A 15,160-nucleotide genomic window follows, 5' to 3' on the forward strand; every position below is an offset into this window, starting at 1 on the left:
GTCCCGGCGCCACAGCGAGGCTGCGAGGCCACACTCACTGGGTTGAAGAGCTCTGTGGTCAGGCCCAGGTAGTTGTGCAGAGCCAGAAAGGTGACCCTCTGTAGCCGCACCATGATTATCTGCGAGGGACAGCCAGCTGTGCTGGGCCCAGGCCTCCCGCAGGCCCCAGCCCCAGCACAACCTGAAGCCCCCGGGCCTGACAGTGCCCCGTGCGCAACCCAGGACGGCAGCCGTCGGCGCGCAGGGACACCGCACTGACTGTGCAGGTTGTCAGTAAATCTAAGATTACTTGAAAATGACAAATTTAGTAACAAAAAAAACAACTCTTTGGGGGGCAAGTGGGAGCTCTGAAGACCTCTTTGAGGTCATGAGTATTAACTTTGACTATAAAACATATGTTACAAATCCTTCAAAAAACCACCATAGTCCTTCCTGCACCTGCGGCAGACGCGCCCTCCTGGGTGTGCGGCCCTCGGAACCGACGCCGCAGCTGCGGTAAGCACTTGGCACCCCGGCGCCGGGGCCAGAGGGGCTCCTGCACGGGACCCACCTGCACCACCCTCACCAGGGTCTCGGGATACTTCTCAAACACGCCTTGAAAAGCCGGCACTGGGAGCCGGAGGACGGTGGAAGGCACAGCAGCGCGGGCGGACACGGTTTTGTACGGAGCGGTGTGGCCCTGCAAGGACACCAAGGTCAGGCCGCTCCCAGCACCCCCGTCCCCAAAAGGGATGAGACACCAGCACGTGGCTGCACACGGAAGCGCCTGCCACGGCCCCACTGCACCTCGCCGCTCGAGGAGCTGCCCGCCCAGCGGGAGCACGCGGAGCCTGCTTCTCCAGCCAGGACGCTGCCCGAGCCGTCCCTGATGCTTCCCGCAGCCACCGGCATCCATCTGTCCTGACGGTTTGCCTTTGTCAAAACGTCACATAAATGGCACCACACAGCACTGGCTCCCTTCCCTGAGACGGCAGCTTGAGGCCTGCCGTGCTGCTCTAAAGGGCGTCTGGCTTGTTTCCAGCTTGGGGCAATTATACAGATAGCCGTCATAAATGTTCACATACGGCTTCTGGGCCGCCCGGTACACACATTTTTAACTTTCAGGAAACTACCACACTGTTTCCACAGTGGCTGCACCACGCTGCGCTACGCCCCAGCCACGGATGGGTTTCTGTGGCCCACACACACACACACCACGGCTGCACTGCCAGGGCTGAATGGTGAGGAACGTGGCCAGTCTTGGCTCTGGTTCCTGGGGGAAGCCTCTCACCCAGCCAGCGATGTCTGTGTTCACAGGTGAGGCCTGGCAGTCTCAGGACGGGGCTGGCCACGCCGGGAAGTCTGCCCACAGTGGGGAGCTGTGGTAGTCCTGACCTCCTGACCAAGCCCTGTGCGTTGGGAACCTGGGCATGTGGTTCTCAAAACACTCTAAGGAGCTCTGCGACTCCGTTATATCTCTTCCCTTTTCTGCTCATTTCACATCCTTTATAAAAAGAAAAGTGTGGGGTGCCTGGGTGGCTCAGTGGGTTAAGCCTCTGCCTTCAGCTCAGATCATGATCTCAGGGTCCTGGGATCGAGCCCCACATCGGGCTCTCTGCTCAGCGGGGAGCCTGCTTCCCCCCACCCCCGCCTGCGTCTGTCTACTTGTGGTCTCTGTCAGATGAATAAACAAAATCTTTAAAAAAAAAAAAAAAGTGTCCCTGGGAGACCACAACTATGCCACAAGAAACAGGAGCACAGAGCAGTTGCCTGCCAGGGATTAAAGCCCAGAAAGTTCAGGCCGGCTCTGGGTTCCCTGCCCCCTCGTGAGGCCAAAGGTGCCCGCACACCCCCTCATCGCTTACACACCACTCGGCCACCCTACAGAGAGCGGGCACTGCCTCTGTGGGCACACAGTGGGTAGAAGTTGTGTCCTGCACGTGGCCTCACCCAGTCCCCCACTCACGAGCAAGTCAAGCAGCCAGGAGGTCCCGGGAGAGCCAAGGGAGGACCCCACAAACCCCATCAGATGGCAACTCTCATCTCTGTCCAAGAATCAGAGAGAAAAGCAGGTGCGTATGTTTGGGGAAAAGGTGGGAAAAGGGAATGACCGCGTAGCCACTGCTGTTAAAACTGGCTCGTGGGCTACTTATTTCCAAATTGACTTATTTAGAAAAACAACACTTCTAACCTCACCTCAGATGGAAAAACTGTGTGAACCACAGAGAGAGCCTGACCTGCTGAGAGTGCGCCCAAGGCGCAGGCGCAGACGCCCAGGAACGCCTCCTGCTTTTCCAAACGTGCTCAGCAGCAGCAGCAGAACGAGAAACAACCGTAACCAAGCTGAGCAGCGGGCAGCGGGACGGTGGTGTGGACGGCCGGACTGGGACACGGCCTGCCCGCGGGGGCCTGGCCCCATCAACCCGCAGAGGCCCGGCAGCCAAGGAGCTGCGCACAGCATAAAGCCACGCAGGGTCAGGGCGGGAGCCTCCGTGCCACGCGCTGCAGAGGGCGCAGCTGTCCTCTGACGAAAGGAGAGGGACAGTGGAGGGCGGGTTTACAGCCAGGCAGCCTGGTGATGGCTACATGCCTGTGTGACAGCTCACGCGGCTGCTTACTACCTCGTCCATTTCTGTGTCTGTGGAATGTTCCATAACGACTGTAAAAGTTAACGTAGTAAGGCAAGGGGAGCCGGGGTAAGGTGGTCGAAGTTCCCGAGTTCCAGCTCGCGCATCAGGACGGTGAGTACCAGGGATACAACGAGCGCCAGGGTTCCCGTGGCTGCCGCAGGACACGTAGGAACGCTGGGAAGGGGGGGCCTCAGGAGCTCATCACAGCTCGTTTAAATGTGTCTCCGTGAGCTGATGGGTGTGAGCCGGACCTGTCGTAGGATCACCTCGCAGCAGAGGTAAACCGAGACGCCCTGCCGTGCACCACACACACGCAGGCACATGTGCCGACCGTGTCTCAGTAAAATGGAAAAAAACTAAAAGAACCAAAATTACCTAGGTATCAAAAGAGTATGTTGTTACTTCAGTCGAAAAAATAATAATAAAGACCACCTCCCATTAAAGAGTGTAGTTTGAACCGGAGTGTGCATCTCTACGGCAGGCCCACTGGTCTCTGCTCTGCTAGAAAGACACCTCCAAGGGGGCGCCTGGGTGGCTCAGAGGGTTAAGTCTCTGCCTTCGGCTCAGGTCATGGTCCCAAGGTCCTGGGATCGAGTCCCTCTCTGCTCAGCGGGGAGCCTGCTTCCCCCTCTCTCTGCCTGCCTCTCTGTCTACTTGTGATCTCTGTCAAATAAGTAAATAAAATCTTTAAAAAAAGAAAAAAGAAAGAAAGACACCTCCTAGAGTCAAGACGAAAGCTAAGAGCAGAAGAGACATTTAGCCACATTTTGGAAGCCGGGGAAAGGATGTGACAGAGTGGCGGCTGACACAGCTGTCAGATGAAAGTTGAACCGTTCCCTTTGGGGGTAGAGGGTCAAGTTGGTGAAACGCACCCTCATGGGAAGGCCCGAGCCCCTCCCCACCCTGCAGCGGGCCGAGGGGGTCCTGCAGAAGGTGAAGCAGACAGGCCCGAGCACCTAGACCTTCAGCAGAGCCAAGGGCAGGGCACCATCTCACACCTGGGCGGGAGGACGGTGTCTGCCTGCTCGGAGCAACCCCACACTCCTTCCCCGACTCCAAACCACTTCCTCGATGGCAGGACATTGGCAGATTCCTGTCTGAGACTCGGCTTTAGAGGAGAAAACCTGCTGATGGTGACCTGTGGGCCCCCTGCCAGCCTTCCTGCAGTGAACCCCGGAGGACAAACCCTGAGCACACGGGCTCAGAGCCAGCTTCCAAGGAGCTCGCGCTACTTTTCTTTTTATCATTAGTCCATAGATCCAGCACTCGAATGAAGGTATAGGACATTTCCAGCAACCCAGGTTACCTTATGCCCCCACTGAGCCTGATCAACCTAGTCCTGACAGGTCACACTGATGGTCCAGGACGGCAAACTTCAGCCAAGGGCCAAATCTCCCCACTGCCCCAGACGCCCTAGAAGACTGGAACCGGCTTTTCTGGGCAGGGGCAGCAGGACGGACAAATGACTCATAAAACACCGAAACGGTTTTTAGAATCTGTCTGTTGGGGCACCTGGGGGGCTCAGTGGGTCGAGCCTCTGCCTTCGGCGCAGGTCATGGTCTCAGGATGGGATCAAGCCCCGCATCCGTCTCTCTGCTCAGCGGGGAGCCTGCCTCCCCCTCTCTCTCTGCCTGCCTCTCTGCCTACTTGTGATCTCTGTCTGTCAAATAAATAAATAAAATCTTTAAACAAAGAAAAGAATCTGTTACTTGGATAGACTTAATTTAAGGGACAAACACAAATACTGGATTAGGCAGAAATGATGTCCCTCCAGATGACCAATTAATCACAACACAGGATCATTTTCCCTCGAACATCTGCCCTGTTTCCTCACCCTGCCCCACTGAAGGGAGGCGGGCTCCCACCGCAGGAGGAGGGCAGGGACGTAGCAGGTCGGGGCGGCCTGGTCACAGTGCGTGTCTCCTGTCCACGTCTGAAATCACAGTGAGACAAGAAGCACCAAGAAGAGCCTTCACCAAAGCTACATTTTGCTTAACCCTCACCAGGGCAGAGGGAGGCCACAGAGCTGCAAGACACCCGACTGGTCTCCGCGGTTTAACAGGCCTTAAACCACTCTGGAGACCCCTCTGTGCAATGTCTGGGGGAAGCCGAGGTACACGTTGCCTTGGTGAACAGCTAAAAGTGAAACCAGGAAGTAGAGCCTGGAAGGTAAGGAGAAAATCAAATACACCTTCGAGCTACGCAGGTGTGTGCATTATCAGAACTCCGGCGGTGCACGCTTAAGATTTGTTTCACTGTATAGAGATTTGACTCTGGAGGAGAAAATCAGACTGAATTCTAGTCAGTGAGAAAGGAACAGGTTGCTGAGCTGAGACTTTCTGCAGCTAATGACGCACACATAACTGATTTTACTCTTCTGTCTACTTCTGCATATGTCTGAGATGTCCGACGACGGGGCGCCTGGGTGGCTCAGTGGGTTGAGCGACTGCCTTCGGCTCGGGTCATGATCCCGGGGTCCTGGGATTGAGCCCGGCTTTGGGTTCCCTGCTCAGCAGAGAGTCGGCTTCTCCTTCTGTCCCTCTCCCTGCTTACGCTCTCTCTCAAATAAATAAAAATCTTAAAATAAAAAAATGTTCCAGGCCAGTAAGTTTAAACATCACAAGATAACATGAGGTGCTATTTTGCAATTGCACTGACGAAGATCAAACACGAGATGACTGCCTGGCTGGTGGGTGAGGACACAGCGTCCTGCCACAGGACTGTGGCTCAGGCATGGGGCAGCGTGCACACCCTCACACCCAGGTCATCTCCGCAGCCAGATACGTGAAACCGTGTGCATACAAAACCATTCACCACAACGCTCAGCAGAAGACTGGGGACAACAGAGATACCCACTGGCACAGAAGCCCACAGGAGGGCCCCTCCCAGGAAGGGGCCTTGGGGACTAAGAGATGAGAGGAATGTTTTCACTACACAGCGGTTGTCCCTTTTGAATCGCAGACCATGTGCATACACCACTCAGCCCAAAAAACCATCACTGAAAAGAGTCAAAATGAATAAGCAAATGCCAGCTCTGCTTGAACACACAGTTAAAGTTGCTCCCACACACACCCTTGGCCTATGGGGAGTCCCGTGCACCCCAGTCCATACCCCAGCCCCTCGTCACTGGGGAGAACTGGCCTTGGCATGGGGGACCTGCTGTCCTGGTGACTTTGGGTGGACCCAGGGGACTCACGGTGATGACGTCCAGGATGCTGAGGAGACTGTGGACGCTGTCTCCGGCCAGAACCTCTTTGACCGCCACCTCAGCGCCGTCCTGCGGTTGGGAAGCAGAGCAGAGTCATCTGCTGACCAGAGGCCCTGCCCAGCCCCGGCCAGCTGGGCCACCTGACCTCCACTGCCACCTGTCCTGAGAGTTGGGCCATGCCCTAGTGGACCTCCGGCAATTCCAGATGTGATAATGTCCAAAGCAGAGGACAGAAAACACGAGGCTGAGTAAGAGCAGTCAAGACGTCCAGGCGGAGCTGGGCCCTTCAACCCATGGCCTGTTCTCACTAGGAGGACTTAGACTAAATTTCACAAAACCTAAGAGGTCTGCTGATCTAAACAGAAGGCTGTGAGGCCCAAATTCAGTTCTTACAGCTATAAATCATAGTGATTTTTTAAAATAATTTTTTTATATTTTTATAAACATATAATGTATTATTAGTCCCAGGGGTACAGGTCTGTGAATCGCCAGGTTTACACACTTCACAGCACTGACCATAGCATACACCCTCCCCACTGTCCATAACCCCACCACCCTCTCCCTACCTGCCCCCCACCACCCGGAAACCCTCAGTTTGTTTTGTGAGATTAAGAGTCTCTTATGGTTTGCAATCATTGTGTTTTGATATACTTTTCCACTGGATTAAAACAGAAACGAGTACTATGGTGGTTATTTAGTATAAGAACTTCATCTCAGCTTGACCCGGGAAAACCCCCCCTTTTTTTTTTTTAAAGATTTTGTTTATTTATTTATTTATTTGACAGACGGCGATCACAAGCAGGCAGAGAGGCAGGCAGAGAGAGAGAGGAGGAAGCAGGCTCCCTGCTGAGCAGAGAGCCCGATACGGGGCTCGATCCCAGGACTCTGGGATCATGACCTGAGCCGAAGACAGAGGCTTTAACCCACTGAGCCACCCAGGCGCCCCGGGAAAACCCTTTTTGAACTTGTTCAAACTTGGCCCAGGTCAGCCTCCAAGAACCCTTCTTTCTGGCCCAAAGGCTCCATTCCAGGAAAGGCCCACAGCTGGGTTGATGACAGCCCTGGATGCTGAGGGCTGGATGAAGACCATTTCCTTTCTCATCACCCACCAAGTCCAGCGTAAACAAAGCCACACACAGACAGCACCGTGTGTAGAAAGGCCTTGTGGGAGCCCTGCTGGGTCAGGGCCCACCCCCCGGGCTCAGGCTGGTAGGGACTTCCTTAAAGTCAGGGGGCCACCTTGTGCAGTCTGGGGCCCCCAAGAGTCTGCTCCAACAACAGGGGGTGGCCACTGGGGCACTCTAAGGAGACAGGCGCGGCGCCTCCAAGGGCCTGGAACAGCTAGAGCGCGGGAAACCCCCAAATGCCACTGAACCCAGTAAGTGACAGGCACGCCCCATGCGCAAGTGAAGCCAGCACACTGATGTCAAGGGCACACTGACCCTGCGCCAGCACCTGTGACAGCAAAGTGTGCCTTTCCCAAAGAACAGAAACTTAAAGTTTTATACTAACTTTTCAGTAGGAACCATTTAAGGATCTTTTACGCGGCAGACGTGTTAGTAAAAACACAGCGGGAGCGCCTGGGTGGCTCAGATGATAGTGTGCGCAGCTCTTGATTTGAGGGTCATGAGCTCAAGCCCCACGTGGGGTACAGAGCTGACTTAACAAACACAACACAGCAGACCCACACTGTCCACCTTGCCCTGCTCCCCTTCGGCCCCCCCACAACGCCGCCAGGCACTCTTACCGCGTCCTGGATGCAGACTTCCAGGCGCCCATCCTGCACCACATAGATGCTGGTATCTGGCTCCCCTGGCTGGAAGACATGTTCTCCTTCGAGCAGCTGCACAAAGACCATGTGTTTGCAAAGTTCCAGGAACAGTGGCTTCTCAAAGTGGCCCAGGACCCTGTGAAACCAGAGCGCATGTGGGAGACCTTCCAGGAAGGACCGGTGGAGGCTGATGGAGATATGGCCCTTGCCACCGTCAGCACTGGTCAGATCCGCAGAGAGGGGGTTCACCCCGCCAGTCAGCACTAGCCACCTGATCCACGTCAGGACCAAAGCAGAAACTTCCGGAATTCCCATAAACTGCTTTTCCATCAGCTTAAAGAACGCCTGAGCCATGACTGTGACTCTGAGCCAGAGGCGCGCACAAAAGCCCGGGATGGCAAAGCAGCACTAGAAAGAGGAACAGGGTTTCCAGGCAGAGATGGGAGGGAGCCCGAGACTGAAGGCTCGTAGCTTCGACGCAGCCTCGCGCTCCCCACACCTGCTCTGAGTTTCCTCCTGAACAGGGAGATGCTGGCAAGCCTCCAAAACCACAGGAGAGCAGCATGAGGGGCTGCAGGGGTGGCCCCAGGAAAGGGAGCGTGGCCCGGGCCCTCCTGCGGCGGGCCTCCTTGTCTTACCGCACGTTCTTCAGCATGTACAAAACTTCTGACGGCAGGTGCGAGTTCTTCACATCGAACTCCGTGAGGTCAGCCTCTAGCAGGGAGGGCGGAGGCTCCTTCGGCTGCAGGGCTGGATACTCCTTCTTAAAACGCAGAATCCTACAAAGCAGAGATCCGCGCACCTGGAGCCCCAGGGCATTCCAAGCAGATGGCATGAGCATGGTGGACACAGAGGCAGGGCAGCCAGGGGCAGCAGCGATGGCCAGCAGGCTCACCAGTGCCCTCCAGGGAGGGCAGCGTGGGCACGTGTGCTCCGAAGGACACTCCTAGTACCTCTTGGCCAAGGACAGCACTTTGGGCCTCCTCCGCACCCGCTGCCGGGGGTTCGCCGTGCTACCCACCAGCGCGTGGGGCAGCGTGGTCACCTGCAGGGCAAAAGGAGAGGCCGAGTCCTGAGCCGGGACCTAATGGACCTGGCCTCAGCCTCAGCCCCCAGCACCTGCCCTGTGGGCCGCCTGCAGGCCTGGCATCAGCTCCCAGGCTCCGGCCCTGCCTGCCCACCTGCCCAGCACATGGGGACCATCCCTGGTACTGGGGACAGTGACGCCCTCGAGAGAGCACCAGGTCCTCAGGCCTGCGTTCCCTCTGCGGGCAAGCCTGGGGCTCAGCCTGTCCTCTGTTACACTGACACAGCAGCCCCTTTCCACAGCCTTTTGAAAGCTGGCCCCTGGGCGGCTGGGTGGCGCAGTTGGTTAAGAATGTAACTCTTGGCTTTGGCTCCGGTCATGACCTCAGGGTTGTGCGATCGAGCCCCGTGTCCGGTTCTGGGCTCATCATGGAATGTGCTTGGCATTCTCCTTCCCTTTCCCTGCCTCTCCTGCTCATGCACGCACACCACCTCTCTCTAATAAATACATAAATGACGTTAGCCCCGTCCTGTCCAATGCCTCCCCCAGCCCCCATTCCCCCGGAATCGAGTCCCTGCATGACCATCCTGGGTCTAGAAAGTCTTTGCCCCTTCACCACCCCCCCAGGCTAGCTCATCTGCCCCTCGGTAAGAGTGGCAGTAAGAGTGCAGAGCGCTGGTTCCTGGACGTCGGCCACCCCCCGTGGGCAGCCAATGCCCCTCTGCTCCCCGAGCAGCACCTGCCTCATGGTGTGAGCTATGGGTGTGAGGTCACAACTCCTCCTTCCCTCCAGGTGACCTGGCACCACTGGACCACTCTCCTGTCCTCCTCAGCCCAGTTCTGGCCACTGCAGTCCTCGGTGGAACCACTGGTTAACTGCCTCCCACTCGAGCCTGTGCAGTTTCCTTCAAGACCTGCCTGAGGTCAGCGCACGTGGCCCTCACTAAGCTGAGGCGACTATGCGTAGGCTCGAAGCCCGCGCCACGGCCTGTCGCCAGCGCCGGTGCACCTCCATGTCACTGCCTGAAGCTGAGAAGAACGTGAAGTCCACACAAGGACCCACAGGCCTTCCCTGTGGCATTTATTTTTTTTTAAAGATTGTATTTATTCATTTGACAGAGAGACACAGCAAGGGAGGGAACACAAGCAGGGGAGTGGGGGAGGGAGAAGCAGGCTCCCCTGCTGAGCGGGGAGCCCGATGCGGGGCTCCATCCCAGGACCCTGAGACCATGACCTGAGCCGAAGGCAGAGGCTCAACCCACTGAGCCTCGCAGGTGCCCCTGCTGTGGGATTTCGAGTTCGCTACAGAGAACGCATAGTAGTGGCGAACCCAGGGCAAGCGGCAAGGAGAGGCCGCTCTAAAATGCCAGCAGCTACTCGTACTTCAAGCAGGGCCAGCCCTGGGCAGTGTTGAGTCCCTCCTGCCCTCAGGGGGTGGGAGGGGGCCGGGGCTGACCGGGACGGACTGGACCAGGCCATCTATTCTCCACGTGGGGACTGATGCTGACAAGGGAGGCCTTCCCGTGTCCACATCTCGGCAGGACCCCCGATTTCAGCATGGAAGCCAAGACATGCTGTGCCCCAGGACACACAGGCCGATGAGGCCTCCGTCTCTCCACACTGGCTAACGGTCTCTGAGGGTACAGAGGCCGCGGTGTTGGAGGGTGAGGGCAGCCTCAGGCTGCTCGGGGCCCCACTGTGCCGGGGCCTGTGGGAAGCGGCACAGGTTACCTTCCTCATGATTTTCCGGCCGTAAAACATCACTTTATCTCTCTTCCGGAACCTGTACTGAGGAGTGGGCTGTACCTGTCCTGCAAGGGGAGAGAGGGGGTTGCTGAGCCACAGAGAGGCAGGAGGGTTCTGCCAGGCAACCCGTAGGGTGCGCGCAGTGAGCCTGTCCTGCCCCTGCTACGGCACACAGCGTGGGAAAACGCACGTGGCCTCTTGGGCCCGGGTGGGCACAGGCTGGCTCACAGGGAGCAGGACTCGCGTCATTTCTTACCAACGTCTTGCTCAGAAACGTGAGCCAAAAAAGCTTGGGACATATGCAAATCCCATGGGTCCAGCGTGCACAGCCTCAGCTGGGACAGGCCAGCAGTTCCCAACAAAAGCTACCACAGGTCTGAGAGCTGCTCCCAGGAGCTCCGAACAAGGGCAAGACACCCAAACCTCCGCCACCCTCTCAAGCCCTTGTCCCTTACCCCTAGAGCTGGAGTCTGAAGCAAGATACTCACGGACTTGGCTAACCCTTCTGTATACAAAAAAGACAGTGATGCCAACGAGGGCCAGGGCCAGCAGGGCTCCAATCACAATCCCCATCAGCTGGGCAAGGTCAAAGACAGAGCACCAATCAGCAAGACGGCCAAAGAGCCCCTCCCCACTCTGGCCACAAAGGAGTGGCCTGGAGCGCAAGGGGCCACGAACCCCAGGGCCCCCCCCGCCACCAGGAAGCACTGGAGGTGGTTACCATGGTGGACTGTGAGTGCTGCTCCGTCAACTGCAGGCCCCAGGATTGTAGGGCGGAACCCAAACAGAAGTCAGCCTAGGGCAGAGCACTATGGTCAGGAAGGGCCAACACAGGCATGGCCCCGGCTGTACAGGGCAGCAAGAACAGAGCTGCTGGCTAGGGAGGGAGCCGGCAGCCTGGGAAGAAGTGATTTGGGCTGCTGAGGTCCTCTGAGCATGGCTGCTCAGGAGACAGAGGAACCTCTGTCCCACGGTGACCCACGGGACACGGGGACAGTCAGGCAGCCGCCGGGCAGGGCCAGGAGCTGTGCTGTGTTGACCACAAATCACAGGCATCTTTACCACTTGTGAATCCTAAATCTTCAGCTTTCAAGTCTCTCAGACCCAAGTCTAGAGGAGCAAGGCCGGCTGGCCGCAGGGGCCATGAAGGCCATCCCTCAGTGCCCTGCGATGACCAACAGGACTGTGCACTGCTGGCAGTGGGGTACATGGAAGCTGACCACAGCAGTGGTCAGAAACCCAGAGGTGTCCTCTGGATTTTGAGAACCCTGAACACCAGCTCATAGCAGGGAAAGGTTATGTGCCTGCCCCACCCCCCGACTCCCAGGGAAGGAGTCAGTGCGGCTTCAGAAGCCCAGACCCAAGGGAGGGAGGAGGAAGAGAAAAAAGCAAGCACAGGATGGTGAACGGGCAGATGCCTGGGGCCACCTACATGGATATTGGCGGATTCCCCAAAAACATGAAAACGAATGAGAAAAAGCAGCCAAACAAGCAGCCACTCCACATTCCTCCTGGTATCCACATACCTCCCCCCCAGGCAGCCAGGAACAGGATGGGGCGGGGCACCTGCTAATCCTTTCAAGCCCCAAGTGCCAAGGACTAAAGTAGCTTGTCCCATCCTCAGAGAGAGCAGCAGATGCAGCATGGAGGCCAGAAAACCCAGTGAAATGGAAGGGCATTTGGAAAAAAGGCTCAAGAGCAGAAAGTTGCCGCAAACCAGGATAAGCAAGCGGCCCAGAAAACCAGGTCTTTGAATTTGGTTCAGCAGACACGTGGAAGCGGTGAGAGCTTCTTCCTTCAGAGCCAAGACACAGAGCCTCTCCTGGCCCAGAGTGTGTGCCCAGCTGTCGCCAGGACGGGACCCACAACCCACTCTTCACTTAGGTGCGTCCCTTGGAGCTCAGCCACCCCGTCAAGGACAACCAAGGATAACCAAGGAAAGGGTCACACAGGCGGTCCATAACCTAGTCATGCAATCTCCTGTATGGAGCGTCTCAGGCGCTCCAGAGCTGTTTTAATGCATCCACTTTTCTGCTTTAGGAATAAAGACTTTGTGATACGGCTACAGATGTTCCACGGAGAAAAGACTCAAGTCAAAGCAAGCAAAAGTCCTATGGGGACGCAGGAACTGACCGTTGTGACCTCAGGGGAAGAAGTGGCAGGGTCTCGACTCTGACAAGGGAACAAAGGGGCCCAAGCTGCCGCTCCCATTCAGCTGACTTGGAGGAGCTGCCCACAGTGCAAATGCGGAAAGGACCCTTTCTCCGGGTGCAGAAACGCCCCTCATTGGGAGTCCCGAGGCTCTGATTCATCCCTGGAACCCTCCAGTTCCATACCTCTGGGCTGGCATCCTCCTCTTGCTTCATGGCTAAAAATGAAAAAAAAAAGTCAAGGTAAAAAGAAGAAAGACTGGTTCAAAGGAGGGCAACTGTCCCGCCAACTCATGCTCATGGGGCAGAGCAACGCTTTCAGTCTTTTCTGCTGGGCTCCTTTTCTCTGTGAAGTCTGTACTGAAAGGAAACCCCTGATGGAAAGCTGTGCTCTTCACCAGAGCCACTCCCACCTCTGCGAGCAGCTCTCCCCGGTTGGCCCAGGAACCCACAACGGCAGCCAAGTCTCCAGCTCCTCTCCCAGCAGGTCAAGGGCAAGCATGGGCGGCTCAGCCAAGGCCCAGTGCAGCCAGCTCCCAGGACCACAGGGATGGGCTGTAGCTGGGGGCAGGACAGGGGTGCACAGGGTGCAACAGGGCAACTGCGAGACAACCTAGTGGCCTGCCTCAGGGGCGTTTCTAGCCAGTGGGCTTGAGTCCTCACGGTGGATGTGTCACCTTGAGAAGAGGATGAGCTTGGAGAGCTGGTTCATCTTGCCCCTATCCAGTGGGGAGGAGCCAGGTCTGGGGCTGTCCCCCGTGTTTCCCAGGCCCCTCAGAAAAGCAGCAACGGAGGGCGTGTCTCTCCCAAAATCCCAACCAGAGAAGTCAGGCGCAGAGGCCGGATGCGGGGTCATAGTGCATTTGCTCCTGGGCCAAACGTCCTCTGTCCTCTGCCACCCACATGGAAAACCCTTCCTTCTCCGCCGAGTCTCCCGAAGGGCCAGCAGCGCCCACCCCCAGCCCAGAGGCCTGCTAGTGCCCTGACCAGGCAGTCTCCCCACGCGCCCCTCGCTCCGTGTCCGCGTGGCGCAGAGCTCAGGGCCCGCACCCGCGAGGGCACAGACAGCACACAGCCCGACAGAAGCGGGGGCGGGGGGCTGCAAGGTCGGGAAGGCAACGGGGTGAGTGGCCATCCAGGTTGGGGGTGTTATTTTAGGGGGCCATCGGGGTTAGGGGGCGTCGGTGTCGGTGGACATCAGAGCTGGGGAACCTTGGGTAGACAAGCGCCGGAGCTGGCCGACGTCGGGGCTGGAGAGCCGCGGTTGACGGGCGTCGAAGTGAGGGATTTGGGTTTGGGACCAGCGAGGCCGGGGGCTCGAGGTTTACTGGTGTCGGGGCTGGAGGCTGGGGGTTGACAGGCGTCGGGGTCGGGCCTCACGGCTGGGGGACCTCGGAGTTGGGGGCTTGGAGTCGACGGGCGTCGGGGCTGGGGGTGGTGGTTAACGTCCGGGGCGTCCGGAGGACTCGGGCTCCGCCTCCCACCGCGCAGGGCCGGGCGGGCCTGTGGGGCAGTGTGCGCCCCGGCATGGGCTGGGGGCGCTGACGAATACCCCTCCTCGCAGAGCCAGACCCAGGCCCCCGCTACCTCCGGGCGCTCTGCGGCGACTCACCCGGACCGCGCGCTCCCGACGCCCGCGCTCCCGTCACTACCCCCGCCGCCCGGCAGTCAAGGTCGCACCTCCTCGCTCATTGGCCGGGGCCCAGAGGTCCCGCCCACTCGCAGGGCCGAGGCTGTACATTGGACGCAGCGCCACCAATCGGAGCTACTCTTGCTGCGGCGCGGGGGTCGGAAGCCGCGCCGGCCGCCGGAAGCCGCGCAGGGCGCCGGAAGCCGCGCGAACCGCCGGAAGTCGTCTGGACCGCCGGAAGCGGGGCCAGTGCGGCAGGTCACGGTGCGTGTGGGGCGACTGGGACGCCCGCGGCGTGCAGGCTTCGGCATGGGCCTTCTGAGCGGGGCTGCTCGCGCGCTCGTGCGCGGCGCCGACCGAATGAGCCGGTGGACCAGCAAGCGGGGTCCGCGCACCTTCTACAAGGGCCGCGGCGCCAAGGGCACCGGCGTCCACGGCCGCAACGGGAAGTTCGTGCAGGTCAAGGAGATGGTCCCGGAGCTGGTGGTGCCCGAGTTGGCGGGCTTCAGGCTGCGGCCGTACGTGAGCTACCGCGCACCCGCGGGCCCGGACGCGCCCCTGACGGCCGAGCAGCTGTTCCGGGAGGCCGCGGCCCCGGCCGTCGAGAAGGACTTCAGGGACGGCACCGTGGACCCGGCGCGGCTGGAGAAGTACGGCTTCGAGCCGACGCAGGACGGCAAGCTCTTCCAGCTGTACCCCAGGAACTTCCCGCGCTAGCAGCCGCGGCCACCACGCGGGGCCCGCTCGGCGGCAGAGGACGGCGCCTGGGCAGGCCACGGAGCCGCCCTTCGGGAAGCCACGAGCGTCCTCCCCGTGGGCTCGGGGCAGAGGCTGGGGTCCGGCGCGGCCGCCGGCTTCGCCTGTTGGAGCCGTCGCCCCGGGCGTGTGTGCTCCGGGGAATGCCAATTCCTAGATAAACGCCGCTAAACCCTAAACACGGCCCGGAGTCTTCTGTCGGAGGGAACGCGCCGCCGGCTGGGAACCGGTCACTCAGCGCGGCGCTTTCGTCGGGAAATAAG

At 58.7% G+C, this 15,160-nt stretch overlaps 2 protein-coding genes across 3 annotated transcripts in view; one reads left to right on the forward strand and one right to left on the reverse strand.

Moving 5' to 3' along the window:
• The window catches only part of LOC111145773 (patatin like phospholipase domain containing 7), a 59,818-nt gene extending 45,676 nt beyond the window's left edge, over window positions 1-14,142 (reverse strand). The window contains exons 1-11 of one of the 2 annotated variants that reach the window (XM_022500963.1): window positions 14,124-14,142; window positions 12,698-12,729; window positions 11,083-11,157; window positions 10,850-10,937; window positions 10,347-10,426; window positions 8,542-8,633; window positions 8,227-8,367; window positions 7,565-7,724; window positions 5,806-5,886; window positions 551-679; window positions 39-119 (exon numbers count right to left, since the gene is read on the reverse strand). In XM_022500963.1, coding sequence (XP_022356671.1) covers window positions 39-119; window positions 551-679; window positions 5,806-5,886; window positions 7,565-7,724; window positions 8,227-8,367; window positions 8,542-8,633; window positions 10,347-10,426; window positions 10,850-10,937; window positions 11,083-11,157; window positions 12,698-12,727 — 957 coding nt within the window. In that variant the 5' untranslated portion in view covers window positions 12,728-12,729; window positions 14,124-14,142. Of the gene's footprint in view, window positions 1-38; window positions 120-550; window positions 680-5,805; window positions 5,887-7,564; window positions 7,725-8,226; window positions 8,368-8,541; window positions 8,634-10,346; window positions 10,427-10,849; window positions 10,938-11,082; window positions 11,158-12,697; window positions 12,730-12,924; window positions 13,678-14,123 lie in introns of those variants that run through there. The other variant, XM_022500964.1, reaches the window with a different exon arrangement.
• Window positions 14,143-14,368: 226 nt separating this feature from the next.
• LOC111145774 (mitochondrial ribosomal protein L41) lies at window positions 14,369-15,076 on the forward strand. The gene has a single exon (XM_022500967.1). The coding sequence runs from the start codon at window positions 14,451-14,453 to the stop codon at window positions 14,856-14,858; it is 408 nt and encodes a 135-aa protein (XP_022356675.1). The 5' UTR covers window positions 14,369-14,450; the 3' UTR covers window positions 14,859-15,076.
• The last annotated feature ends 84 nt before the right edge of the window (window positions 15,077-15,160 follow it).

This window comes from Enhydra lutris, unplaced genomic scaffold (assembly GCF_002288905.1).
Source record: "Enhydra lutris kenyoni isolate GAN:26980312 unplaced genomic scaffold, ASM228890v2 scaffoldscaffold13, whole genome shotgun sequence".
NCBI lineage: Eukaryota > Metazoa > Chordata > Mammalia > Carnivora > Mustelidae > Enhydra > Enhydra lutris.

Excerpts from the sequence above, each read along its gene's own strand:
- LOC111145774 (XM_022500967.1), top strand. The coding sequence starts at position 14,451 with ATGGGCCTTCTGAGCGGGGCTGCTCGCGCGCTCGTGCGCGGCGCCGAC.